Source organism: Anopheles funestus, chromosome 3RL (genome assembly GCF_943734845.2).
Source record: "Anopheles funestus chromosome 3RL, idAnoFuneDA-416_04, whole genome shotgun sequence".
Lineage (NCBI taxonomy): Eukaryota > Metazoa > Arthropoda > Insecta > Diptera > Culicidae > Anopheles > Anopheles funestus.
The window spans coordinates 5664411-5691568 of record NC_064599.1 but is presented as its reverse complement, the minus strand read 5'-3'; the positions used below and the strand labels follow the sequence as shown (position 1 = coordinate 5691568).

The 27158-nt window shown below is 41.1% G+C and overlaps 2 protein-coding genes across 3 annotated transcripts in view; one reads left to right on the top strand and one right to left on the bottom strand.

Annotated features, from left to right (window-relative positions):
* The window catches only part of LOC125770071 (phosphatidylinositol 3-kinase regulatory subunit alpha), a 35590-nt gene extending 11930 nt beyond the window's left edge, over window positions 1-23660 (top strand). The window contains exons 2-10 of one of the 2 annotated variants that reach the window (XM_049439279.1): window positions 6496-8484; window positions 8625-8924; window positions 11131-11223; window positions 11935-11982; window positions 12059-12168; window positions 12250-12384; window positions 12485-13220; window positions 13298-13502; window positions 13581-23660. In XM_049439279.1, coding sequence (XP_049295236.1) covers window positions 8199-8484; window positions 8625-8924; window positions 11131-11223; window positions 11935-11982; window positions 12059-12168; window positions 12250-12384; window positions 12485-13220; window positions 13298-13502; window positions 13581-15264 — 3597 coding nt within the window. In that variant the 5' untranslated portion in view covers window positions 6496-8198 and the 3' untranslated portion in view covers window positions 15265-23660. The remainder of the gene's footprint in view (window positions 1-6495; window positions 8485-8624; window positions 8925-11130; window positions 11224-11934; window positions 11983-12058; window positions 12169-12249; window positions 12385-12484; window positions 13221-13297; window positions 13503-13580) is intronic. The other variant, XM_049439280.1, reaches the window with a different exon arrangement.
* A 294-nt stretch (window positions 23661-23954) lies between these two features.
* Window positions 23955-26824, bottom strand: LOC125770072 (vacuolar protein sorting-associated protein 51 homolog). Its single transcript, XM_049439282.1, has 3 exons — window positions 26450-26824; window positions 24269-26379; window positions 23955-24190 (listed from the first exon to the last, which is right to left on the bottom strand). Exons 1-3 carry the CDS (start codon window positions 26528-26530, stop codon window positions 24082-24084), a joined length of 2301 nt encoding a protein of 766 aa, XP_049295239.1. The 5' UTR covers window positions 26531-26824; the 3' UTR covers window positions 23955-24081.
* Between the last annotated feature and the right edge of the window lie 334 nt (window positions 26825-27158).

Sequence of the window (27158 nt, the reverse complement as noted above, 5' to 3'; positions counted from 1 at the left end):
GGGTCTGTGGGAGGCTCGGGATGATATTGTGCAAATGTGTGACCGACGCTTGTTGTATGTTTCCGATTTACCATTGAACGATGTTTAATGGGTTCGGGGTGGGAAAAATTAGGTCGAGCTTCCCGCGTGAATGCTTTGTTTAAAGATTATTTGTGTATTTATTCTATTTGCGGGTGCTGCTCAAACTTTTGTTTCATGCGATCATTAAGGGATGGGGACGTGCGAAGGGGAAACATTCTAGAAGGGCACCCTTTGTAATTGCGTCGTTTGGATGGTTTTAGTAAGCTGTGCTTTTGACTGTGAATGGTTCCTGTTCTTTGCTTTATTAAGTTGCTTATCTAAACCTTGCACGTGAAATAAAATAACTGGACTAAGACGGTTCAATTCCTTGCTAAAAAGTCACTAACATTTGTGCGAATAAAATGCGTCACTAATCAATCTTTCAAAATGTCTAACCGTAAGATGATGAAAATATTGACGCATTTTGCACATTTTATTCTTCACATCCAGTATCTCCCCCTCTTTACCCGGATGTCTTTAAAAGCGCTGTAAGTGAGTGTGTGTTTGGTCTACTTTTCCGAACGCTGATATGCGCGCTAATCTCGGTAGGATTTGTTTTTTATTTTAGCTCACGTTATTGCAAATTCACCGTTTGATCATTTGGTCAATTTCTTCCTTTTTTCCAAATGCTTTATTTTTGCACCACCTTAGCCCTGATTAGCACAAACGACGGTAATCGGTCACAGGAAGAAAAGAGTTTGTGTGTGTGTGTGGTGCTCAGATTGTTTGGGGTGCGTCAGGTTCGACGGCGGTACTCGAGCGTTTTTTTGATAAGGACGACTTCGAGCGTTTCTTATTCGCATGAAGTACATTCAATTATACTGCACATTGGTAAAAGGGAGAAAGGTAATGGAGCGATGAGTTCATGTTCATTCGCTTTAACTTTTAATCTTCATTTCATTGGCGGCCAAAAAGTCTCGTGTTGTAAAACGGAATTTCTGTCGGACGATTATCGCAACCGGTTGGTGCGCAAGCGGTGCGCAATATTAGGTGCAAACGTAAGTTTGTGAGCGTGCCAAATTTAAATTCCACAAGTCATTTGGTACATTTTGAGGTGGGCAAACATATTGGTGATGTTTGGGGGCTCGAGAATTATACTATTTTCCACGTATTTATTTAATATTGGAATTCATAAGAATTGAGGATATTAAAAGAGAAGCAAAATGAGACTTAAATAAAAGAAACATAAATTTCATCAATTACTTCGGAACTCGCAAAATATTCCTCTGAACGAAGTGATCCTCTGATATTGGTGTGACCGTCCTAGGATTTTCTACTATGAGTCAACGATACTTTCGAAGCAAAATTCTTTTGTGTCTTGTGGTGACTATATGTTGTAAAATTACAACATTTTTATTTGCAAAATGAGATTTGATTTATTCTATTTATTTACTAAATAAATGTAAACTTTTGCCAACACCCCATGGACGGTGTTGTTTGATGCCGTTTGTTGTAGAACTCTATCTTGTGTGTCAAATGTCAAGGTAAGCCATATATTGTGGTCGAGATTAATACTGCATTAGATTGAAACCGTAATACCCTGGTTTAGTATGGTTTTTTGGATTTATTTCTGTTTCTTGCGTTCAAAAACGTGTGTTTCGTGCTCTTCCATCAGATGAGAGAAATATTGCGTTCACACAATAATTGGGTTCTTGTTCTTGTTGCTTTTCTATCCATTAAACGTAGCAGTGACGATGGTTAAAAGCAACAATAAAACACGCCTTAGTTTAGAATTGGTTTGTGGAAAATGATAGAAAAAGATGGATGCTCTCCAAGGTACAAACCAGCAGGTGTTCCAAAATTGCACACATTTTTTATGCACTTGATCAACACCACGAAAGAATGTGCTCGAAAACAGCTTGCCTGCCGAACACTTACTGTGTGCTACACGGATGGATAATTTCTTTGGAACACTCTACTTCTGATTAGAATCAGTGCATAAATTTATTTCCATCCACAATAAAGATGGTATAGATTGTTGTGAGTCTATAAAAAAGGCGATACAAAAATCGATTCCAATACTTCCTCCGGAGTTGATTCTTTACTGCACTTGATGCGTTCTGTAATTATAGGCAACTCGTGCTCGAGTGAGTTCGTTCACTTCTTAGGTAAGCAGATCGTTTCCTGTTTCTTGCATACTGGAACGATTTCCTTCGGAGATATGCATGTTGGCCGTGTCTTGAGAGAGAAGAGGTTTAAAAATAGTGCACTTCTTAAGTGAGCAATCTGTTTTACAAATCTTTTTGATTTAATTCCCTGTCTTATATGTGTGTTTCGTTTTGCTCTACGGTGTACACCTCTCTCGGCGAACATTGGAAGAGCCGGAAAAGGGGGGCTGCAATTAATTGGTAAGCCCTTTGCCGGCTGGAAGTCTCCCGGTAGTCTGCATCGAAGCGACGATCGGTCTGATAAAGAAAGGTACCCATTCAGTTAGCAAAGAGCGAAAAAAAGGGAAAGGGTTTGAATGATAAACGAAGACTTATGGTAGACAGCAGGGCTGGGATGGTGAATGGTTGAGGTGAAGTTGTTTAAAAAAAAATGATGATAAGAGATAAGCGAGCCTGGAATCGCTTCAATCGCCGGTTGGACACGCTAGATTCCTTTCCCTATCGGATATGAAGTGGAACACGCTTGCAAACTACGAATCCTTCGGTCTCTCTTCCTATCAGTGTGTCTTTTTTTGTTGTTGCTGTTTTTAGCCGTTATCGCTGTCTGGTTGGGTGGAGGGGAGTTCGTCACTAGGTCTAACATTTGCACATTTGTGAAGGATGTAATTGGAAGCCTTAGTACAACACGCCCAGCTAGAAGGGAGTGTGCCTGTGTCACCGAAATAGACGTATGAACAGGCGAAGAAGAAGACACCAAAAAAGTTGTACAGTGCTTGGCAGAAAAATAGAACGTCTACGTGTGTCTGGCGAGTGTGGGAAATTCTGGAAGCGTTGTTTTATCAGGTGGCATGATGAGATGATGAACCATATGGTATGCGAACGTCCGAACAAACAGCAGTAACATCCGCTCGATACAAATGAAGGCGAAGGACCTTGCGACGTTAGAGGCTGTATAAAGAGGAAAAAAATGATGTCTATTTATGTGGAATTTAACCAAACTAACTTTTTTTTATTTTAAATTTTCAAAATGGCGGATTGGTGGACCTTGGTTTTGAGTGAAGATCACTTGGGGCGAAAGATCAGAGCCAAAACAGCAGCACGGAAGTAGCGAAAATACTACAATTGGATTCGAGAATTCATTCCTTCCTAAGTAGACATGGGACAAACGATTCTTTCAAAGGATTGAGTGCGGTCCAGTTCGATCAGTGTTGGAAACTGAACGCGTACGGCAGTTCTTCCGCACGTCATCCGTGAGGCGGTGTTGATCATTCAGTTTTTTGACTACACATGTGAAGTAGTAATGGGTAAATCTTCGATTTTCCCGGAGCCGGAGTAATCCGACTCCGAGACATTCCGTAGTAACTTCGGAGTATACTCCGGTTTTTATATGTCGGAGTCGGAGTGGATTCTTGAATCCACTCCGGAGTTCCCATCCCTAATGTGAACCGACAGAGTCGGAGTAATCCGACTCCGAGTCATTCCAGAGTAACTTCGGATTATAATTCTATTGTGCGGATCTCGTACACTCAGTATAAAGATTGGAGCGAATCGAACGGTTCTGATTCAGTACGCGCATGCCCATTCGGAAGGATTGTCGCACAGATTTAATCGGAACTACCGAGACAAGGATGAATGATACCAATTTGGCGGACGGAGTAAAAAAAACTGTCACAAAAAGGCCTGTTGTTGCTGGACGTTAATCTATCCTCCAAACGTAGGTTTGACTCATGGTATGACCTTTACCTAACCGTGCTACGTATTCTCAAAAATATGCATTAATTATAAATTCATAGGCTCCACCGATTTTGTGTTGCGATTAGTTTCACAATATTCGGCAACTGGCTGCACCGATTGAGTGATAATCCTCCGGGACACAACGGAAGGTAACGTTTTTGCGTTTAAAGCTCCCATAAAAAGACACGCACAGCCAAACAAAAAAAAGGGATACATAGTCGCAGTTTTCCGAGCTACCCTTGGGAAGTGAGTGTGTGTCCGTATTGCGTCGTTTAAAAATGACAAGCTATTGCGACCATATGTATATATATCACTGCGGTGGTTTGTGCGAGCCGGAATTGCGCGTCTTTAGATTCCTAATTCTTTCCCTTACATTCCCTTTGGTTCGCCCGGCACGCGGACGCGGCGGCTGGTGGAGTTGTGTTGACTGATCGTGCGGTGGAGCAGTTTTGATCATGAGGAGGAAGAAAATAGCGTGTGTGTGTGCGAGGAGTATCAACGATTGCAGCCAGATGCGTGGCGAAAATGTGGTTCTACTGTGCGCAATGTTTGCCGCTGGCATTTCGTGCCATTTCGTTGGAAACTTTCTAGCCAGAGGGTCTGGCAGATGTTGCGAAGAAGTGTCGTATCTTTGATAATTTGCTCGAAAAAAAGTCTGCGGATGAACATTCTAAACTTATTGCGTCTTTGGGTTCTAATTATGGAGCACATAAAAATAAATGTGGCATGGAGAAACTTTTAAACTTATTTATCTTCTTATAGGTAGTTTGAAAAATGTTTGTAAAATAATTATTTTAAATAATATTACAAAATTAGCTGCACGGCATTTTTAATTTTGGACCGCACTGTAATTAAATTTGACATGTTCGAACACAACACATGAGCACTTAATGTGGAGTGCGTTTACATTTTTTGATAAGCAACGAGAATCAATAAGAAAAAGCAAAAACAACAGGAGGAACAACTAAAAAAAAAGGCAATGTTTATGTTTGCCTGTCATGCATTGGTTTGTTACACCTAGAGATGAAGTGTGCACAACCTCAAACAAATATTGATTGTTATGTTTTATGCAATAACAATTGTGTTGCAAATTGAAATGATAAAAAATGTAAAAAAAGATTAAAAAATGTAAAAAAAGATGAAAAAATGTTAAAAAAAGATGAAAAAATGTAAAAAAAAGATGAAAAATAAAACATAAATTGTTACTCTTTCGATGCAATGGTTCAAGTATCGCATTGAAACTAGCTAATTTAATATAATGTAAATCGCAGCTTTGGTAAAACGGACGCTTGTTTACTGACGCTGGTGGCCTGTTCTGTCCGTATTCATTCCCTACCGTCCCGAAAATGCGATCAAGTGTGCAATGAATAATTATTACGTGCATAAATCGTGGCGCAGCAGCAGTTGTCCACCGGTGTATGCCCCCTTTTTCTCCGTTTGTGTGTGTGTGTGTGTGTATGTACTGGTAGTTGCACATCACTGCATTGTATGAATGGAAGAAGCATCTTCACAACAATATGGTGGTGGGAGAGCAATCGAAGATGAAGAAGAACACGGGAAAGAGAAGGACAGGAAATAAGTACGATAATGATGATGCTCGAGTTTGATTGCACGTCGTCGCTCTGCAACGAGGTGTGTGCGTGTGTGTGTGTGTGTGTATGCATTTTTATGTGCGTGGGTGACAGGGGGGGGGGGAGGGGGAAGATCGGGCAAAGGCTCTTTTCGCTTTTGTTTTGTGTTGTCAATTAAAGTAAAGATGAACGATGACGCTGATGACGTACGTTACGCGCATTCGCAGGTTCCGTGAACCGAGAAGAGCGGACATATTAGAATGTCAATCGGTGGTCAACCATTGTACGCGATCACACAGGTATTAATGGTGTAAGAACCGAGGGAGGGAAGGATGTAGAAGGGGGTGGATTGGAAGAAACCGTGAAACAATCGTGGGTAAATCGTGTGGCCACTAGCGTGTGTTGTGTGGAGGTGTTTTTTTTTATTTTTATTTTGTTTTTTTTTTATCGGTCTGATGAATGTTTACCGATCGTCTCACCCATCATTTGCCTGTTCGGTTGTTCGGTTGTATGCGTATAATTTATCGGTTCCAGTTCGGTGCGACCCGCGTGTGGAATAAATAACGTCGTTCCAGCTTCTTTATTCCGTGCGGGGTCTGTACACGAGAATTACGCTATTATTCCATCGCACATTTGCCATTTGAAGAGCACCGGGGGGAATCATATGTGGTTGGCTTTATTTTTTTTTTGGTTAGTAATTTTAATAACAATTGTTTGTTTGCTGTGTCGTATGCTAACTAAATAATGACACAAACAAGCTATGAATTCAGCAGAGAAAAAATATATTTACAGTTACAGTGGATCATTTTGTTGGCTAGCCAAACAACGAAATTGTATCGAGTGGTAACGTAACTAAATATTGTACTTATTTCGTATGGAAGACAAAATATATATTTAAGATTTTTTTCCTGTGTTAGCAAAAGATAAGCTATTTTTGGAAAATGCAATTAATCATAAATTAGTAATGTGCTTTTTTTTTAATCTGAACTAATATCGTCTTTTTTCGTTACTATTCTTTCTAGAAATGCATCGATTGGGTTGTGTGCAACTTCTACACGACGGCAACCTGGTCACCAACGTCGGCAAACGGTACCCAAAGGGCAGCGGCAGTAACGCTGGTAGTGCCATCATCCTCTGCAACAGTTACTACGAGGCGGCCACTACCAATCCCACGGCAACGGCCATCAGCGACGATGATGCATCGCAAGAAGCGAAAGTGTAAGCTTTCCTCGTGAACAACTATGTGTGCCTTATCTCATTGCAAAACGCAACGCTACTACAAAGCCGACGAGTCTCGTCAGTAGGGGAAACCGAAACCCCAAGCACAAGCGCGCGCACCAGCCTAAGTCCCGCGTTACTGGCCACCAACGGTCAGCATCATCAAAAACACCACCAACCCAACCCAAGCAACAACACAGCATCCCTTCTTCCCCCCCTCTAATGGCTGATTTTCCATTTGGGCTGCAGCTGTAAAACCAATAGAGAGACGAGGAAATAGAGCGCATGATAGAAACGCGAAACTAGAGACACCGAATGTAAATTATAAGAACTACGACCACTCGCGTACAAATTGGAAGAGAAGACAAGCCAACCAGCGGAAGGCAGAAACAATCAACCACAGTCAATCAATCGGAAGCCGAAGCAAAGGACACGCAAAGCAAAGGGCGACAGAAGTACATTGGAATACAGTCACTCGGAAAGGGATACGACAGACGCGCTTCTTCTACCTAATATACTATACTCTCTTTGCATCACCGACGTCCTTATATCGGGTTTCCCAATAAGCGAACTGGATTTATATACAGATTTACATTTGTAGTTTCATATTTTAATCGAACCTTCTTGCTCGACGCTCGAGCCTCCCAGTGCATCTCGCTGTGTGTGTGTGTATATGTGTATTTTGCGTATCCTTGCATGCGCCAAAAACCGGGGGTTAAAAAGCAGCGTAATCAATCAATTAAACACACTCAACGATAGACAGGTCTGTCTGTCTGTTTCCGTTGCAAGTACAACGAATTGATGGTTGCTCTTCACAAAAAAAAGCAAAACCCTCTTCAGTTTGGCAAAAGAAACTGATATTTCACACCGGACAACACCACGTACAAGGGCGCCAACCAGTATCAGCATCAAACAACAGTGTTGCGGCGTAACGGCAGTTGGAGAGGATCAGAATTAAACCTACAAAAGATACGTCCGTTCGCAGACAAGGGGTTTGCAGTAAGCGAGAAACAAACATAATATAATAAACACAACATAATATTAACCCGTAGTACAACAAGCACTTGTCGTAGACAGGTGTGATTAGTTTGTAACGTAAAACACATGCAGATATCCACAACGCCATACGTTAAAAGGGGGATCGAATCCTCGCAGAAAGCTACAGAGTTAAAGAACAACAGTAAAAGAAACCCATTCCCGGTTCGAACCGAACGGGTTCATTTCCGACTGTAAGAAGCAGCAAGAATCAAGGAAAGAAGGAAGAAGAGACACCAATACTTCCTGTGTTTTTGTTAGCCCACCGTCCGGACGTTTCGTGTTTCGCTTACCGCGAGGTTTCTTCATCGCGCATGAAAGGTGCGAACGGTGCTGGTGCTGCACGCATCACCATCGTTGTAGTCGCCGGTCATAGAAGCGGCAACGGAAGTTGCAGAAGGAAATCGTGAGCACAGAGACACACGCTGACTTTCGGGTGCATTAAAGCCACTCGCTACGAAAAGCGTTAGTAATGGAGGAAGCGCAAACACAGGCCCAATCGCAGGGGGAACAGCAGCAGAAGGAAGCAGGACCGCCGCAGCAGCAAGGCTTTGGTGCATACATTGCGCTGGAGGATAATAATGCACCACTGACGCTGGTAGACGAACTAGCCTTCGATAAGGATGACATCGTGCACGTGTGGATTCCAACGGTGACCAAACCGCCGACTAGTACCGTTGCCGAAGGTGAGGGTGGCCCTCGAGTCGCCTGGTATAAGGCTACCAATGCTCGCACCAAGCAGACGGGTTATGTGCAGTGTAAGTAAATTAATTGTTTACGTTGGATCGTTTTAATTTTTTTTTGTCAGAACAGAACAGATTTATTCTCAGAATATGTTATTTGACTGGCATTTGGTTGCACTACAAATTGATGATTGTCTAAAATGTTTCTTTTTTAGTGAGCAAACTCTCACCGCTTGAAAACATCGATCCCGTTCTGTACAGCTCCGGAGCAGCACGGCAGTACCTGAGTAGCGTTCCCACCGGCGGTTGCGTAACGTTAGGTTGCGCCTGCGTTGCCGGTGGTGTGCCGCAACAACAGCAGCAGCAACAGCAGTCACAGCAAACCGCGATCTCTGACGCCTTTGGCGGTATGCGACTGGGTAGTGGCACCACTCAGGGTACCGACACGACAACGGCCAATGCAGAAGAGCTCTATGTAAAGTGCTCTACGCCGGCTACGGTGCTAAAAGATCCAGGTAAGCTATCGAACATCTCGCCAAAGTGAGGTTGGAATTTTTGTCGTACGCCCGCAACGCTACAATGCGATCGGAAAAATGGATAGCTTATTGTATGTTCTGCTTATTTTGAAAAGTGTTACTTCGCAATTTTAGTGGGTATGTTTTGTTTCATGTAAAAAAAAGAAACACAATCTAAACCAATGTCACGATATCGAATTTTAAGGATTCTATTGTTGGGTCGGGGTTTTTGTTATTCGAAGAACTCAAGTTATATCTAACATAGAAATAGTATTTTTTTATAAATTGATGCTGTGTCTTAAAATTACTTAAAAACAACCGACGCTATATGCACAATTCACACGTTTCATAGGTGCATTTAAATATTATCATTATCACCATCATGATCATAACTTCATCTAACACTCTCCAGCACAAACATCATCACCATCGTTACGTTAACTGTTGCGCAGCGTTACTCTTAAGAAATTACTCACGTTTTATCGCGCGATAAGTAATACGATATTTAGTAGGCAAATTTAACGTACATGTTTTAGTTTTATCTATCCAGTACCGGAACTGCGAGTTTGTTTTCAATCCGAAAAGGCTGTTCTGTATTTCAACGAGGTTTTAAAAAACGTTATGTTTGTCTAACATATTTTTTCCCCTTGCTTAACTAATATGTTGGCAATGAAGAATGCTTTTTTGTGTGGATTTTTTTTTTTAAATATTGCTGTTGTGTTTTCTCAGATAGCAGCATGTGTGGATATTGGTTATTTTATAGTTTCCGCTTTTCCATAGGAGAGGAGAAATGCTCACCTTTCAACTGTCAAGAAAGGTCGCGATTGGAGTCGTTTGATCAAATTATGAAAGCGAATTGATCAGATCAGTTAAACAATGTGTTGTGGTTGTGCGCATTCGATTCTGGTTACATACTCTTATTTTTGTTGTTTCGCGAAAGTTGGTGAACTTTGAGGAAATTTTTGGACAAAAACTGTACTTTCTTTTTGTTCATTATACTTGCATAACGTCTTTGCATAATGTCTTTCAGTTCGTTACTTTTTTTAAAAAATTCCTCAAAGATATCTGTTTCATTGTCCACTAATTCTACGTTTAAAATCGACAGCGCATATGTATTATGATGTGATTATTTTAAAAAAAATTTGTTCGTAACAAGAATAAAAGTTTTGTTTAATCCTATGCAATGCTACTACTTCCCAAACAGAACTGCACCACCTTCGTTTAACGCTGTAATTATCCCTCTTCATTGCAGAAAGAGAGAGAAAGAGAGAAAGCCTTTATTGTAGCGAGACGTTTTAAAAGTGATGGCGGTGTAATTGAGTGTTACATTGTGTACTAAATGCAGCTATTAGATTGTTAAATTTTATATAAGCAGCATCGTTCGATTCCGAAAATAGAATGCATATATTATCCATATTCACTAGAGTCGCACAACGTGCATTGACCTTTAATTAACAATTTAGCATCGTAGTGATAATGTGCCAAAGTATTGAAACGAGTAATTTAGGATGTGGTATATAGACGTTTTGCATAATGCAATGTACGATTTATCATCATAATTTGCCGCGATTAAGTGGGTGCGTTAGACGTGAGGGTCTTGAATTGATTTGAACGATGAAAGCAGATGGTTGTTAGAAAAAGCTTTAATGTGAAATAGAACCATTAGATTCATTTTTTGGCAAACATTCATACCAAAAGAAAGTATTCCTGTATTTTGATGCTATTGGGTTAAATTTAAACGTGGCAAAAAAAATTGGAAACGGAAACATTCACCACAATGTTGCTTTTCTATGTCAATCTACCAAATATGATTGCCAATTGCTTTTGTGAAGTAATTTTGTTCTTTTCCTTAAAGTGTGAGCGTGTGAATAAGAATATGTAAAAATTAAATTTATCCCAACTCGAGCCGTCTTCTCGATACAAAGATGATTTATACTTTTTCTCTTTTTATCTCTCTCTCTCTTTCTCTCTTTTTCTATCTCTTTCTCTTTCTTTTTCTCTTTTCTCTAAACAAAACACCCACATTACCTTATTGCCGCTTTCCTGTAATTCATTTTGTTATGTTTTTTTTCTCTTGTTTTTGTTGTTTGTTTTTTTTTATGTTTTGATGTTCATCACTCCCCTCTTTTCCACTTACGTGTACGAATTTATTTTCATTAAAACACATTAAAACATTACTTACTCCTAACTGGTGACCGTGTCGTAGCACTAAAAGATGAAATGGCTAGTAGAACCGGTAACAGCAGAGTACACGCGACCGAGTTTGTTTACTTTGTAACACCCATTATATGTTTGTTTTGTAAGTATAACGAAGACCAACCAAAATTTTATCAAACTAAACCAACCAACGAAACAACAAACATCTTGTGGCCAAGAGTTGTCTAACTAATGATTGAAAGAATGGATGAGAGAGAAGTGTAGAGCGCATGTAGACTTACTGACTGGCACCGGTTGTCCTACTGTCTGTTTGGTAGTAACACTCTGGGTTGAATGTGGATGCAATTGACGAACTCTGTGATACTTTGAGAAAATATGAAATTGCAAATGCATTACTTGCTTTCTTTGCATTGTTTGCTAACTTTTCAATTCGGAAACAAGTTTACTTTAAGCCATGTTTGGTTGACTATTTGTCATAAAACTTTTGATAAAATCTTTTGTACGTACGGTGGTTTGGCGTGTTTAGTGCATTAGTGAAAGACGGAGGCGATAAAAGAGGAGAAAACAAGATTGAACTAACTCTATTGTTTGTTTGTTTGTTTGTTTTCCTTTTCTTTATTCTCTTCCTTTCTCTCGTTCTCTTTATCTCCTACTGTTTCCCTCGTCTTTATCTTTCTCCCAAATACCAATCCTTGCTCTTTCTTCATTATCATCATCCCGTTTCCAATACTTTCAAAACTTTCGCGGCATCCTTCTTCGTGTATGAACATCGATTTCCTTTTCCCACCCTGGCTGTCGGGTTCTGCTGTTTCGTGCCGAATCCCTGTGTCATCTGACGTCATCGAATACTCAGGCCAGGACTACATCTGGGGGCTTGGAAGGCAAGGTGGACAGTGTAGAAGTAAGTATTGCAAGTAGTATTGGCTTTGCGGTACACGTGTGTAATCTTTTCCTTTTCTTCTGCTGTTGCCCAACAGACTGTTCCGCGTGTTTCCACGTCAATTGTCTACCGATGGCTTTGTATAGGCCGTGCCAAAGAAATTCGGAAATGTACCAGAACATACCGAGTACTTTCAGAACGGAAAAGGTAAGCAATTGCACCATGTGATATACAATCTCACGGGAAGATTTCGAAGATTTCAATGCCATCGCAATTTCAATCTTTTAGTCAATTAACGAATGGACAACGGAAAATGTGCTGGAATGGATGACTGCTGTTAACATGTATGACCATGTGGAGGTATTCAAAACGAAAGCTATAAAAGGCTGTGATTTACCGAATTTGGATCGTGATAAGCTTGAAGTAAGTGGTGACAGTTATGGTTAAGTATGAACCATAAAACGTATTAACTTCATAGTATATAATACAAATTTCGTCGTGTTCTACGTATATATTTTTTCAGCAAATGGGTATTAAGAATGATTTCCATCAGAATACTATCCTGACGACGATCAGACAACTTCTGACGAGTGCAGACATGACTGCAACGGCAGACCTGCCGACATTGCCAGCTTCGGCACACAGTACAGTAAACCTTTCGGCCGGTTCCGATCAACAATTCAACGGGCATAAGCTGACGAACGGTTCATTTTCGAAACAGCAAAAATGTGATATGTGCAAGAACTATCTGTTAGGACTGGTCCATCAGGGACTGTTCTGCACAAAGTGCCGTTTGGTCGTACACCGGCAATGCTCGGTGATGGGTCTGAAACCATGCACTGCTCCCGAGCGTGGCGGACAACAGCAGCAGGCACAACAGCTAGCTACCACCTACGGTGGGTATATGCTCGGTGGAGCATTCCGACAGGAGCACCAGCACATCTTTGGCAAGAGTCTCTGCTTGCTGTTTGACGTCCAACAGCAGCCAGCTCCGCAAATCGTGGGAGATCTCTGTGCCAGCCTGGAAAAGAAGGCCGTGATGGATAAAGGGCTCGACCTGTACGTTGTTTACCGTACCACACCGGTTCGGTACGACGAGGTGAACAAGCTGCGCGACGCACTGAACGAGAATCTGCTCAACATCGATCTGAACGGCTACACGCCGGAGTGCGTTGCGACGGTGCTGAAGAAGTTTTTCCACGAGCTGCCCGATCCGCTCATACCGGTTACATTGTACCAGTCGTTTATCGATGCTTCGAGTATGTGAAAAACTATCGTTAACCGCGAATTTACTGATTTTAATAATCGTGTTTGTTGTTGTTTCGGTTTTCTACAGAGCTCGATGACCAGCAGGCTGTGGAGCGTATGAAGGCAATTATACAAGACATGGCACCACATCACAACAAGACGTTGCACTACTTCATGCGGCATCTGATCCGAATCTGTCGGTTGCAGTTTATGCGCGGTAACAAGCAACAGCCAACGATGCTGTTGCAAAATTGGTGCCATATTTTGATGCGCCCAGCGTGGGAGAGGATTGTGTAAGTGAAGCAATGGTTTATGGTAATTTGTTTTGCAACGTTTGGCTTATTAATCATTATTTTAATTCCCTATAACAGGCACTTCGTGGGTAACATAAAGAACCATTTGCGGGTATTGGAAATTCTTATGTACAAACTGGACTGGAATGAGGCGTTGCCGGAGTTTCTTTCCATACCGGCCGTTCCACCGAGAAAGACATCCCGCACGGGTGGTACCGTTGGAACTGGATCGACGAAAAAATCCATCATAGCATCACCGGAAGGAGGATCAGTTGCGGCACCGTTAATTGAAAGTGAGTACAGCACCACATCTTTGGGACGGAGCGCACCGCAACAATCGGGTTCCGGTGGTGTTGGTGGTGGCGGAACGCTGATTACCGGCGGTGCTCCGCTGGTGACCGATCCGGATACACCGCAGGAGTTGCGCGATGCCGAATGGTACTGGGGTAAGATTTCGCGCGATATTGCCAAGGAAAAGATGATGGATGCACAGGATGGTTCGTTTCTGGTGCGCGACGCCATCAACGATGCGGGCGAATACACGCTCGTGCTGAAGAAGGATGGTACGGATCGTCCGATAAAGATTTATCACAAAAATGGCAAGTATGGTTTCACGCAGGAGTGCACGTTCGAAAGTTTGGTCGGCATGATCAATGAGTTCCGCACGACCACGTTGAAGGAGTATAACACCATACTCGACATTAGCTTGCTGTATCCGATATCGCGGTTTGAGGACGAAAGTCTCTACCCGACGGCTGGCGACATTCATCAGCTCGCGCAAAATTTCTACGAAACGGTACAGAAGCTAACGGATCTGCAGAACATGCGTGAATCAACGCTGGAAGCTTTCAACCAGGCTCAGTCCCATCTCGAACTACGCCGGCAGGCTCAGGAAGCGTTCATCGAGGCGGACAAACTGTTCAACGATCAGCTGCTAACGCAGGCCCGTTACGAGAAGGAAGCGCAGCCGCACGAAAAGCGCAGCCTGGCACAGAATCGCACGTTGATCGAAAACCGTTTGGAAGAGCTGCGCAAGTGCAAAAAGAATCTGGACGAAGACATGGAGCGGGAACGGGAGCGTATGCGTGAGTTGCAGCGCGAATCGATGAAGCTGAAGCCGGAAGTTTTGAACCTCAGCAAGCAGAAGGATCAGTATCTGGAGGCGCTCAAACGCCAGTCCATTACGGATGCGCAAATCAAGCAGATTCTCAAGGACGGTTTCCTTTCGGCGACGAATCCGGACTCGACCCAGGATTTGCCGCACCTGGACGAAACGACCTGGTTGCGGGAACGCTACACCCGGCAGGATGCGGAGAAAAAGCTGGCCAACAAACCAACCGGTACGTTCCTGATACGGGCGCGCAATGCCGGTATCGCAAACTATGCGCTGTCGATTGCGTGTGACGGTCGGGTGAATCACTGCATCATTCATCAGACGGAGCGAGGGTACGGTTTTGCGGAACCGTACTTTATATACGATTCGCTCAAATCACTCGTGGTACATTACGCGACCAACTCGCTCGAGGAGCATAACGATCTGTTGCAGACCACGCTGAAGTATCCGGCATTTGCACCAAACCTACCGAGTGGCAGTGGAACTGGAAGCGGCGGAAGTGGTGGCAGCGGTAGCGGTGGAAGCGGGCAAACTAGTGGAGGTTCCTCATCATCCTCCTCCCGGCAACAAGCACCGCCGCCGCCTGGTAGTAGCAGTAGTACCAGTGGAGGACCAGTTTGGCCCGGAATGACTTCATTTGCCGCTTAAAGCACAGCCAAGACACACCATAGAAGCGCACGTTTGACGTTCTACGTGTGACGATCTACATCGAAACACCAACTCTCTGTCATCGGTCGAAGGTGCGTGTGGCAAACTCTTACATACGAAGGTCTTTTTCAAGCTCGTTCATTTCGATTTGTGTTTGTTGTCGAGTACTGTTCAGTAATTAAAACGTATGAAAACAGAGCAAATGCGTTTGCTAACAACAAAGCGCAACTAGGTTTCTTCTCGATGTCAGTCGGGTACATTTTAATGCCTCATTTTTTAACTCGTTTGTTTCGATAAGTAATGTGATCCAAGCAGAAAGGCTACAGATTGTTGAATAATGCTTTTGGTGTAGCTTTTATGATTATTTCTTTTAAATCTTTCACAAATACGTATACACACGTGCGCTATTCGTTTCGATAGTGAAGTAGTAGGTTTGAGATTAGAGTACGTAAAGTTCATTTTTATATCATACAACAACACTGTTAGCAGCACCCCATCATTTGCAAATCGAACGCTTTGTTCGAAGTTTAACAAACATTTTTTTTCATCTAAAATTATACCTGCACTATGTGTATAAGTGATTTAGGTAAAGTTTTGGTAAAGTTTTGTTAGTCAACAAATCAGTTGACACTATGCGGGAAACTTGCATGCGATACAAATATTCTGGGAAGTTGGATGAAGTACGCTTTGCCTATCCCTTATTCTTGATCTCCTCCAGACTTACTCAACACAATTTTTTTAATCGCTGTTCAATAGAGTTGAAAAACAGTATCTTCTTATGCTGAATTTTTAACATTCAGCTTGTTGTAGTAAATAGAAAATAATTTCTTAATGGAAATTATTTGTTTTAAATTGTAGTTCATTAAGTTTTTTTTGGTAAGTTAACAAAAGATTGAAATGGGAAGGTAGGCTTCGAAAAAAGAAATTCATTTGTTTGTGCAATATTTTTAGTAACTTCAATGCAATTATAACGTAATTGCAAAAATCGGTTGAAAAAACATGGTGGGGAACATTACATCAAGCAATTTTCTCTCTCTTTTTCTCTCTGATAGCGATGTTATCAGGTTATAAGTTCGCATTCTTATCAAATCAATGTTATCCATTGTAATAATATGCTAAATTCTTTTTGTGGGACTGAAAGGGACACTATTTTAAAAAATATTGTATGTGTGTTTGGAAAAACGTTCGAACGCATTCGATCCTCCTTGATCATTGATCATAACGTTCGCACATCATGAACGCGGATGTCGTGCATTTGAGTTTTATCTTTATGATGGGTTGCGTTAATAGTTTGTTAATGAAGCAAAAATGAATATCGAAAAAATGTTGCTCTTATTTGATTAGAATTGAATCAGAATCGCCACTGTCCTTAAAAAGGATACGCATTGGCGCATAAATGTTGTGTAAGCTCTGTTTATCGCTGGAGGGTATTAATTTAATTTTATGTTACGTATCATTCATACGCCCGCGTATAATACGTACCGGAATAATTTTGCACCGACAATGGATTATTGTTAGCTGGAAAATTAGCTATCAATTCTTTTGTCATATGAAGCAAAGCGAACGGAAGGGAATAAAGTATCGTAAGGAGTGTGTTGGCCTTCTATGTGCATCGTATAATATAAACTCCATGAGTTAGTTGATCGTATCAGGTAGGAAGGAATGGAAAATGAAAGTGAGCGTAACGGCAACATAACAACGCAGAAAACCGAAACCAGTAAACTATGGTCCGATAGACACACGGGTGATAAAAAAGACGCGACGTGAAGAGAAAAACCGGTAGATGCTAAGATAGAACGCGAGATCAGTGTTGTAGTGAAGAAAAGCGTTGGGGTGATAAAACGAGCCAGCCGTATAATAGAATGTAATAGTAAGGCAGCAAGGAAGAGCAGTTTTGGAATATGTTCTATGTGTGTAGCATGAGTTATGCGCAACGGAACCGTTGTGCAGATTCTTACTATTTCCATAAGCAAAGGGCAAAAAACACAAAACAAAACCCATACACGGAATATTTTGTGAAACACGGCTTCTAATACATCGACGTAATGGTTGCAGATTACGTGCTCGTTCGTTTGTATATGGTAATTTGTAAGATCATTACATTATCCTAATTTTAGTATGATCATCTCGCTCTCGGGATAGTAAGTGCGCTAGGAGATGATGGCACGCGAGAATGGTACAGAGTTTTATGTTTTCCTTTGTGCATTTTGCTCGTTTGTACAAAAGTTTTAGCGATGCAAGCAGATTTGATGTGAATGGTGGGTTGTGTTTAGTTTGTTCCGTTTCTGCATTAGCGTGTAATGTGCGCGGATCCCATTCAAAAACCCTTCGAAAGATCTGCAAAACATTTGGCGAGAAGGCTGACAGAGAGAGAGAGAGAGGAAGAGTTAGAAGGTGAAAAAAGTGAAAGCATGTACGGTTTAAACAACGCGGCCAAATGATTTACACTGGCTGCACGCACAACCTTTCCTTGTGCGGGTGGTGCTCTCGACGAGAACCGAGTCTCTGGAAGAACATGAAAATCTGTGGATTATTTGTAAAGTGTTTGAATGTGCGCGCGAATGAGCGGATGAGAGTGAGAGGGAGTGTTGTGTGATGGATAAGATATGATGGAGAGGTATGTATGAGACAAAAGAATGAATGGCTGTTTTAAAGTTTTGTCTGAATGTTTAGGAATCAAACAAATATTGCGTAACTGTGTTAAACTATAATGTAAGCGTTCATTAAGGATAGATATATACATATATATATATACATAGATATATATTATATATACAAGTCCTGGCCGTTCTTTCTGAAGAAATTGAAGTAAATTATATATAGAAATATGTGTGTATTCATAGATGCACATATGCCGTGCTGTACATGCTGCGTGTATGTATAGATAGATATATAGACGGTACACTAATACCTAAAACTGTGCGCTGGTGACACAAGAAGAACAATTTTGTGCTACAAAAACAAAAAATCCAACAGACAGACCAACAACAACAAAGTAAAAACACACACAAACAAATTCTAGTGGCATGCTGCAAGCTATCGGAGAATAAAAAATAATATTTGTGTTTACACTTTAACTAATGCAACAGCCGAGATATATGTACCTAGTGTAACTAGGTACAATGGAATGTTGTTGTATCGTACGAAAATCAAAATCAAACAAATTTATTGTAAACCGTTTCTTCCTTCACCGAAAAGCGATGAAGTAAACATACGCAAACATTCGTCTAAAATATAATCGACCTGTAATTTGAAACAATATAATTGACCTGTAATGAATGCGAAGAATAGTACATTTTTACCACGCATTACATCCTTCTGTTGTAGCGTATACTACTGTTCTGTTCTGTAGCAGATACTACAATAATTTTTAAATCTTCTGTTAGAATGTTGTGCGATTACATACTACATACTACGCTTCATTGGAAGAAATGTGAATCAATGGCAAAAAAAAAACACAAAACAAAACCCAAACTTACATATATATATATTCATTACAAACATTGTTGTGCATGTGTGTTGTGTAGGTTGAAAACAAATTGGAATAATTAAAGCATACAAATGTGAAAATGAACAAATGAAAACAAAACAAAAATAACAAACAAACGAAACACATAATTAATCCTGCTGTGGGGGAAGGTAGGTCGTGTGAATGATAGAAGTTGAACGTACACAGCGCTAACGATACAAATTCAGCAAATAGAGCAAACATATAACGATAACTTTAGCGATTCACCCTCTAACAATACACCGCATATACAGCAGTAGTATAGCAAGCAAACACGCCTAGTTTATGTTTGTTCGAGCTTTAGAGCTCCAAAAGCGCGCCGTGTCTCTGTCTCAGCTTGTTCAAAAGGTACAAAAAAACAACCCGCAAATGGAAGAAAAGAAAACACACACAAAGTAACTCCTAAATGCACTAGGCGTTATTGAAACAAACAAAACAAAACAAATATCGCGTCACGGTTGATTGATGTTAGAAGTGTCGCGTTCAGTGATAAACAAACGATATACAAACTCGTGCAGGAATAGTCCAACGTAACAATTCTTCTCTTAGATCGCGGTGGTTATACAATATACGAGATAAACTGTGCATGTTCGTCTAGTCGTTAGAAATGGAAACCAATCATCCCACTTCCATCATCGAGCACCAGCACGTAGCCACCACCATACAAAACACCGCGTATTAGCTATAAATATATATATACTAAAACAACAAAACAAAACAAATAACAACATGCAATCAATTAAGCGCTAAAAACCAATACGAATTGCAAATGCCTGTTCCTGTGTGTGTCATTGTGTCACTAGTGTGTTTTTTCTCTGGTAGGCTTATCCGTGATATTTTAAGTGAATGCAACAATGCTAAACGTACAAAAACTATACACGGATCAGCAGCTATAAACACGAACTGTAAGACATTCATTTTCTATTGGCGAAGTGTTAAGAAGGGATAAACCCAAACCCAAAAGCGTCATTCGTAGTAGGAACAATTCGTTTTTTAACGTGGTGTGCTATGTACGACACGATCATAATTGCACACCAACGACAACAATATGATACGATGATTAGGCACAATGGCAGCATAGTTAATGTAGCATACTCTACTAGTTAGCTTATGCCGCACTTTTACTTCCTTGTAATGGCACTATCCTTTGTGCTTACACCGCGTGTCAATCGTCTCTTGCGTAGGGTAGTGAACGCGAATGCAAAGAATATATTAGCAGGCGCAACGCAAATAAACAAAACTAACCCAACAAGCCAAACCATCCCCTTTCCCAACTTCAAACAAACAAACAAAAAAAAGTCACTAAAAGAATGGCAATGTTTTTAAAGTTCACACGGGCAGTGCAAATGTGTGCAAAGCTAATGGCGCACAGAAAACAGAAGAGCAAACGAGGTATGTTTTGCAAACAAAGAAAGAGGAAAGGTAATAGTTTAAAAAAGAAAGAAAGAACAAGAAAGCGAAAGAGAGAGCGAGAGAGATAAAAATATAACTAAAAACAAAATCCAATTGGTCAATGTGAAAGCGTAGCATGTGAAACATGTACAAATTTACTATTAATAACATTAATATTAAACTTACTATGGTAACGAAGTAATAATAATAATAATAATAATAATAAAACTAAACGTAGATACAGCAGTAATAAACCAGAATAACAATAACAAAAGATAAAAGCAAACGTGGTGATCTTATAGGCAGGACAGATACAAAACAAATAAAATGCATGTGATGAAGCGATAACGAAAGGAAAGCAAAACTAAAGCTACTAAAAGTGTAGAACGAAAAAGTGAGTGAAGCGAAACGCCAGTGGACAAAGAACACCTCTCAGTGATCCGGAATGGAAAGGCAAATGTTGTGAAAATGGATGGTACGAGAATGTGGTGAAACGCGCTCGGACGCGCTCCATTTCGAGTTCGGTGGCTGACAAATGCATAAAGTGTGAATGAGCAAACTGTGTGTACGCAAAACCAAAGTCTATAGGAACGTTTCTTACGGATCGATTGATGAGAATAATATATGAACAAAGGCACAATAGTTAGAAATGATTGGAAAAAATGAATAATGTCCGATACATACACAGCAAGAAGAAGAATTATTAAAAAAAAAACAAAAGAAACCGGAAAACAAAATAACACTACAAAAACAAAATTTTGGAATGCATAAAATATGTCGAGCAAGTTGCACACAGATACACAAAAAGAAAACAAACAAAAATGGAAGCGCGTTTGCACAGCCCATCGTATATGCGTCCAATGTTTAGTGTTTAGAGCAAAGTGCATATATCGGATTTAGTGGATAATTATAGTAGTGTGCGAAAGGGAGCAAACACCGAACGGTGGTACGTGGGATGAAAAGGGAGAGTGAGAGATTGTGGGAAAAATTGTGTTAATTTTCCTGTTTGTCAAATACCTCTATAAAAGCGCATTTGTTGGTTCTCAGTTCGTTTGTAAGTTTTTGCTGCTTGTAATACTTGTGCCGCATACGCCGTAGGACGGATTTTGCGGAATGGTACAACATAAACACACCTCCACAGACAGATAGACACGTACACATTACTCGTAATATAAGTTGCATTAACGCTAAGTTTAATTGGGGTTTGCGTTGAAGAAAAGTGTTGGAGGATGGCGATGACGACGGTGTGCGCAGAACAGTACAAGACAGCAGGACATTTATGAAAAAGCTAAACACATATTTCTAGTGTAAAACGTATATAGTTAGCGCTAGGCATCTACCGCCAAGAATTATGTTACGAAGTACGAAAAACGACAAACATATTTTTTACATATATAAAATCTACACTAAAAAAAAACAACTTACATGCAACAAAACACAAAATTACAGCGAGATTTTTGTTAGTATCATTTCCGGTAGCACAAGACTCTATTCCAAGGCTCACACTCATGAGGGTATTAAATGTGTTTATTGGGTGTGCCACTGTGATGTGAGCATACTGTAAGGTTATTATTTGTCCTGTCTTGTTTTTTGGTCTTCCTGCGCTTATAAGATTCGTCAGCGTAGGATGATTTTTTGCTTTTATCAATTGGTTGCAAACACACTGAATTGTAGAAGTAATTGAAATTGGTTAGTTTTTTTTTCTCTTGTACTTTTCGGTCTTTATATATTTGTAAGACACTCACACAACAGACAAACCAATTGCAATTGATTGTGATGCACATGGGGCGGAAAAGATCTAACGGTTAGCGCGTGTTTTTGAGGGTAAGGGAGAAACAGTTTTGGGTAAGGAGAATGATAAGGGAAAGATCCTACCAAGCTCTTAATCACAGATACTCACACCATACACATTTGCACTCGAACTCTACAAAAAAAAAAACACATATTGTCGAACGTGAAACATCTGTCGAATTTTTATTGTTAAATGCGCATAGTTTGCACAAACTGTCTCCCACACATATGCTCATATCGAAATCTTTCGGAATGTATCATTCTTCTAGTTATGTGAGGCACTGGGGGAAAGCTATTTATAATGGTAATGGAACACTTCTTTCTTGTGTGCTGTTTCCTGTTTCAAACCGGAAACACTATTGCCGACATTTATGTCTTGCTCTGCTTTGAAATACTCTCCCGAAATGTTGTGGAAGAATATAAAGTGCAAAGAATGGAAAAGTTTGGTACATTTTTTTTCTTTGTATTTTGTGAGTGCGTACTTTTGTAGGATTGTGATTTGTTTTAGATCACAGAAAAAAGACCTTTTGAATAGTTCTTGATTTTTCCGTTCCTGTAAAGGGCACGTTCAATTTATTTAAATGGGACGTGAAGATTCATAGTCTTTTTGTTTTGTCCTTTAAACTCCTGCATGCATCCAGCTATCGGGATACGGCTATCGAATGATTGTTGTGATAAGTGAGACAGAAGAATAAACAAAAGAAGAAAAAAACAGTTTTGAACTACAAATAATACAAACTAATGCCGAGCAAATGCTGAGCCAGAAATGCAGCGAAGAACGTACGGCACTGATAGAGTGAACATAAGTAATCAAAACGTAACGTAAACCAATTCCTTCCGGATGCGCCAAATGAGACCGCCAAATGGCGGTAACCAAAATACAAAAATTCTCCTCCTCCCCCCCGTCACGGAACATTGACAAACACATCGCAATGCAAATGCAAGGAAAGGATATGCTGGGATGAGAAAAAAGAGAAAAGGAAAACACATACTATAAAAAACACACAAAGCAAACTCACACAACAAATACTATACAGTTAAAATGGGTAAGCGGAAGTTGACAAATATGTGGATAGTGTAGTGTAGAAACAAATGCATAAAAATCGTAAATATGATTATACTCAAACCACACAGACGACATACACACAGCCACACACATCAGCCCATACAGAAACATAAGAAGAAAACATGCGAGAAAAGTTTGAATGAAGAGTTGTGAATTACAAAACGATCCAGCCCCGCGCGTGTGTGTGTGTTTTTTTAAAAGGATTTGTTAAAGCAACCAGTTTGCACCACGCACCATATGAATGAGTGGATAAGAATGTTGGAAGGTAGTAGTACAAGCTAGAATACAACAAAACTACGCTACTACACAGCGGAGAAGGCTTTTTGTCGATATATACATAGCATGAACCGGAGGGGGGCAGAAGAAAAGCGCCACCCGTTAGTAGGAAGGGCTGTTATAGAAAGGTGAACCGAACCGAGGACGCAACAGTGTAAAATACAAAAACTGGAAAGCAAGAAAAACAAAGCTAAACTCGGTAATAAAGATCGGTAGAATACGGCGTTCGAATACAACGGGGAGAAAATAGGAGAAGCAAGCGTAAAACAACAAATTAAAGATTAATGTGATTGTACTGTACATACATTTGTATTATATAAAGCGAATAAGAAAATGTGGAATAAGAAAATCCAGCAAAATGAATATCTTACAGCTTGTTGTCGGGTTTGTTTGTAATAGATTGGTTATTATCCGAAAAGAATCGGCAATTCCTGAGTTACACACAAGATCACAGATGTAATGGAAGACGACACGCGCCCACAGACGAGAGCTATGTCTAGATAACATCCGGATTAGCTCAAAGTCTTCATCGACACCATAGAACCATGGTCTTAAGGTAAGTTCATTCGTTTTTTTTTCCAATTTGTGTGATTTCTCATTTCCAAAGACACTGGAATGAGAGGATGATAAGTGGACAGATTTATCCAACAATTCTGTTAAATATTTCCTAAATTATTTCTTTATTTTACACGCATACTGCCATAAAACAAAAAAAAACATTGACGAGTAAGCTGGAATGAATTGGTTACAATAAAGCTTCCCTCCACACGCGCGAAGTCGTTGATTAGTTTCGTTCACAAATAATTTCCACCGCATTGGGCTCCATTAGAATGGGCTCGAGGCATCGAACCACTGCCGAACCAAGGATTTCATCAAGCAGCACATGTATTAAGCTGAAATGGATGAAACAAGAAGGTAATTATGCTCATTATGCCTCCCAATAATCATGTTCTTTGCTACACGTTACTAACTTTTCATCACTGACAAATCGCCACAGGTTCATCTGCAGATAGTGCGCATCTACCTGTATCTGCTGGAGACCGTACCGACTAAAAGTACGCAACCGTACGCACTCCAGCAGCGTCTTGAGACAGATTTTGATGATGCCGGTAATGATGGATACCTTGGAGAACTGGACCGGTGCGAAGATTTCGATCTTTTCCGAGAACAATCGATGCATGTTCGACACGAAACTGCTGTCCAGCTGTGCCTGGGGCGTGTACGTTGACCAGGTCGAACGGAACTGGGACTGCTTCGAGGCGGCAATACTGAAGTGTGTCTTTCGGCTGGAATCGCTGCTGGCGGTGGTACGCGAGCCACCGTGCGGTGCCACACTGCTGTCGTACAGCTCGCCAAGCACCAGTTCGATGGCCGATATTTCCTCCACAACGCGCTTCATAACAGCGCGAACGGAGCGTGGTTCGAGACAGTTAAGCCAGTCCCGTGTTTCGACACTTTTGCGCAGCATCTGGGACAGATGAAGCCCTTGCAGACGAACGTACGAGTCAAGCAGCAGCTGGGCGGAATCACGCATTTCCGTGCAGAGCTCCGATTCGTGAACAAGCGATCCGCTGCGCTCGGCATCTAGATTGTAAAGCTCGTCCACCAGTGAGGTAAGTGAATGTACACCGGCCCGATCCATCTCGAGGCATACTTTCGAGAGTACCAGCAGTAGAGTCGGTGGTGCGGTCGAATTCACATTACCGTACCCATTGACCGTGGTGCAAAAGTGGCGCAAGAATGCAACGAGTAGATTTTCGCGAATGCCTTCGATGCACTGCACGCCCTTTGGGTCGCCTTTTAGATTAAATGACCACTCCGGTTGCAGGAAGATGAGTAAATCCTGCATAAGTCCCTTCACCTTCTCGATGGTGGAGATGTAAAGGTTTGAGATTAGCTCCCGCAGTCCGGCAGAGCCGGGAGTTGTCGTACCGCTCGCACTACTTTGTCCACCGACACCTCCCGCTTGGATTGCTGACGAAGTCGAGGATCCGCTCGGCGTGGTTGTGTTGGCGGAAACCAATGCTAACCGTACCGAGCTAAGACTGTCCGCAAAATGATCCTTTAGCGAGCGCATATGTGTCTGGCAAAGTTGTTGTGCCGCATTGACGATAATGTCGATGCCCGATTTGCTCATGTCCAGCGACCGGCAAAGCGTTCTCATCGCGGTCATACGCCGATGAAGTCGATCTAGTCCGCGTAGAATGATCTGTGAGTCTCCGTGGCCTATTTCCAGCTCGGCACGATCCTGCACCAATGCCAGATACTCATCCACGTTGCAGTTCACGAATGCATTCAGATCGACACGTGCCGCTTGCTCGAAGTCGTCCGCTTCCTGCTCGAGATGCTTCGTAAGGAACATATCGTTGTACGAACTGATCACCAGCGTCAAATCTTTCAGAAAGCCTTCGATGCCTAGATCAATAAACTCGATCATATCGCGATCGGTTTGATCCTGCAGCACAACGATCTGTTCGTGTAGTCTCTTTGAGGCGCATTCGAGCATTTCTTTGGCGAGGGTCGAGGGTCGTTCACCGAGCTGAAGCAACAGCTCGCCAATTTCCGTGAGCGATTGGGCCGATTTGCCCGTTTGCCGGAACTCACCCTTCAAACGATCCTTCAGTTCGTCCAGTATCTTAATGCAATCCTCCTGAATGCCCTGAAAGGAAGGCTGTTGCCCGTACTGTTGTAATACTTTCTGTGCGTGTGAATACTCCTGCACCGCTTGCTGATAGTTCTCTTCCTCAATCAACGTTTTCAGCTTCGCTGGCAGCGAGGACAGAAACTGTAGCTTTTTCAGCAGCTGATGCTTGCCAGACAGGCGAGTTAGCTGAGATCGCGTTTCTTGCAGTGTGTCCGTAATTCGTTCACTAAACTCGGTGATCGAATTCATGTTTGCCATCAGCAGATTCATCTCCGTTTCCATCGACTTAAAGTCGGTTTTCATCTTACGAATCGTGTCGGTAGCGGAGATGAATTTGTTATAGTTTTCGTACACGAGCGTTTGCATGTCGCTGTGAAGCGTTTGCGTTTGACGAACGATTCCTGCCTCCGTGTCCATAATTTGCTTGAGGGAACATTCCTGTATGGGAATACGGAACAAAACCAAGTGTGTAAGCAAGAACACATGGAAGGCGACCAAAGCAATGTACCTTAAGCAGTTTCTGCAAGTATCGATCCGCATCGAAGGATGAACCATCCATATCGTATGGATTTCCTGTCTTGTCTCCCATATTGAAGGTGGGATTTACACAATTTGCAACCTTTATTATGAACTATGATGAAAACAATTTGAAGAAAAAAAAACCCTAAAGGAAAAATGACGTACGTGGCCAAATGTCAAACACTGTTTACATTTGAATCGAAAACATTCCACACAGGGTGCACCAACTCATCACGTGATATTGAATATTATAAAAATTTGTTTAAATTTTACGTTAAATTTTAAAATGTTTTTATCATGACTAAAATGCCTTAAATTTGATAAGATTGAACAAAAAATTATGCTTTATGCGATAATTATATGCGACATTACCACTGTGCTTCAATTTATGTAGCTAAAAAAAATGAGTAACAGAAACATGGCTGTTTTGAGAATATCATTACTTTTTGGACGATGAGATAAATGTATTGTTAATTTAATGAATGTGGTACTTAGAACTGTACATAAGGGAAACAGCAGTGTATTTTACATACCTAAATACCTGTATCATTTGTTTCAGGGTTTGATTACCCAAAAAAAATTGGAAGCGAAAGTAAAACAGAAACTTTTCCCACGACGTTGATGGTACGTGGGTGGTGGTTCTTGCTTTATGCTTAATGTAAAGTTTAATTTACGATTTATGTTTGTCACTAAAACGT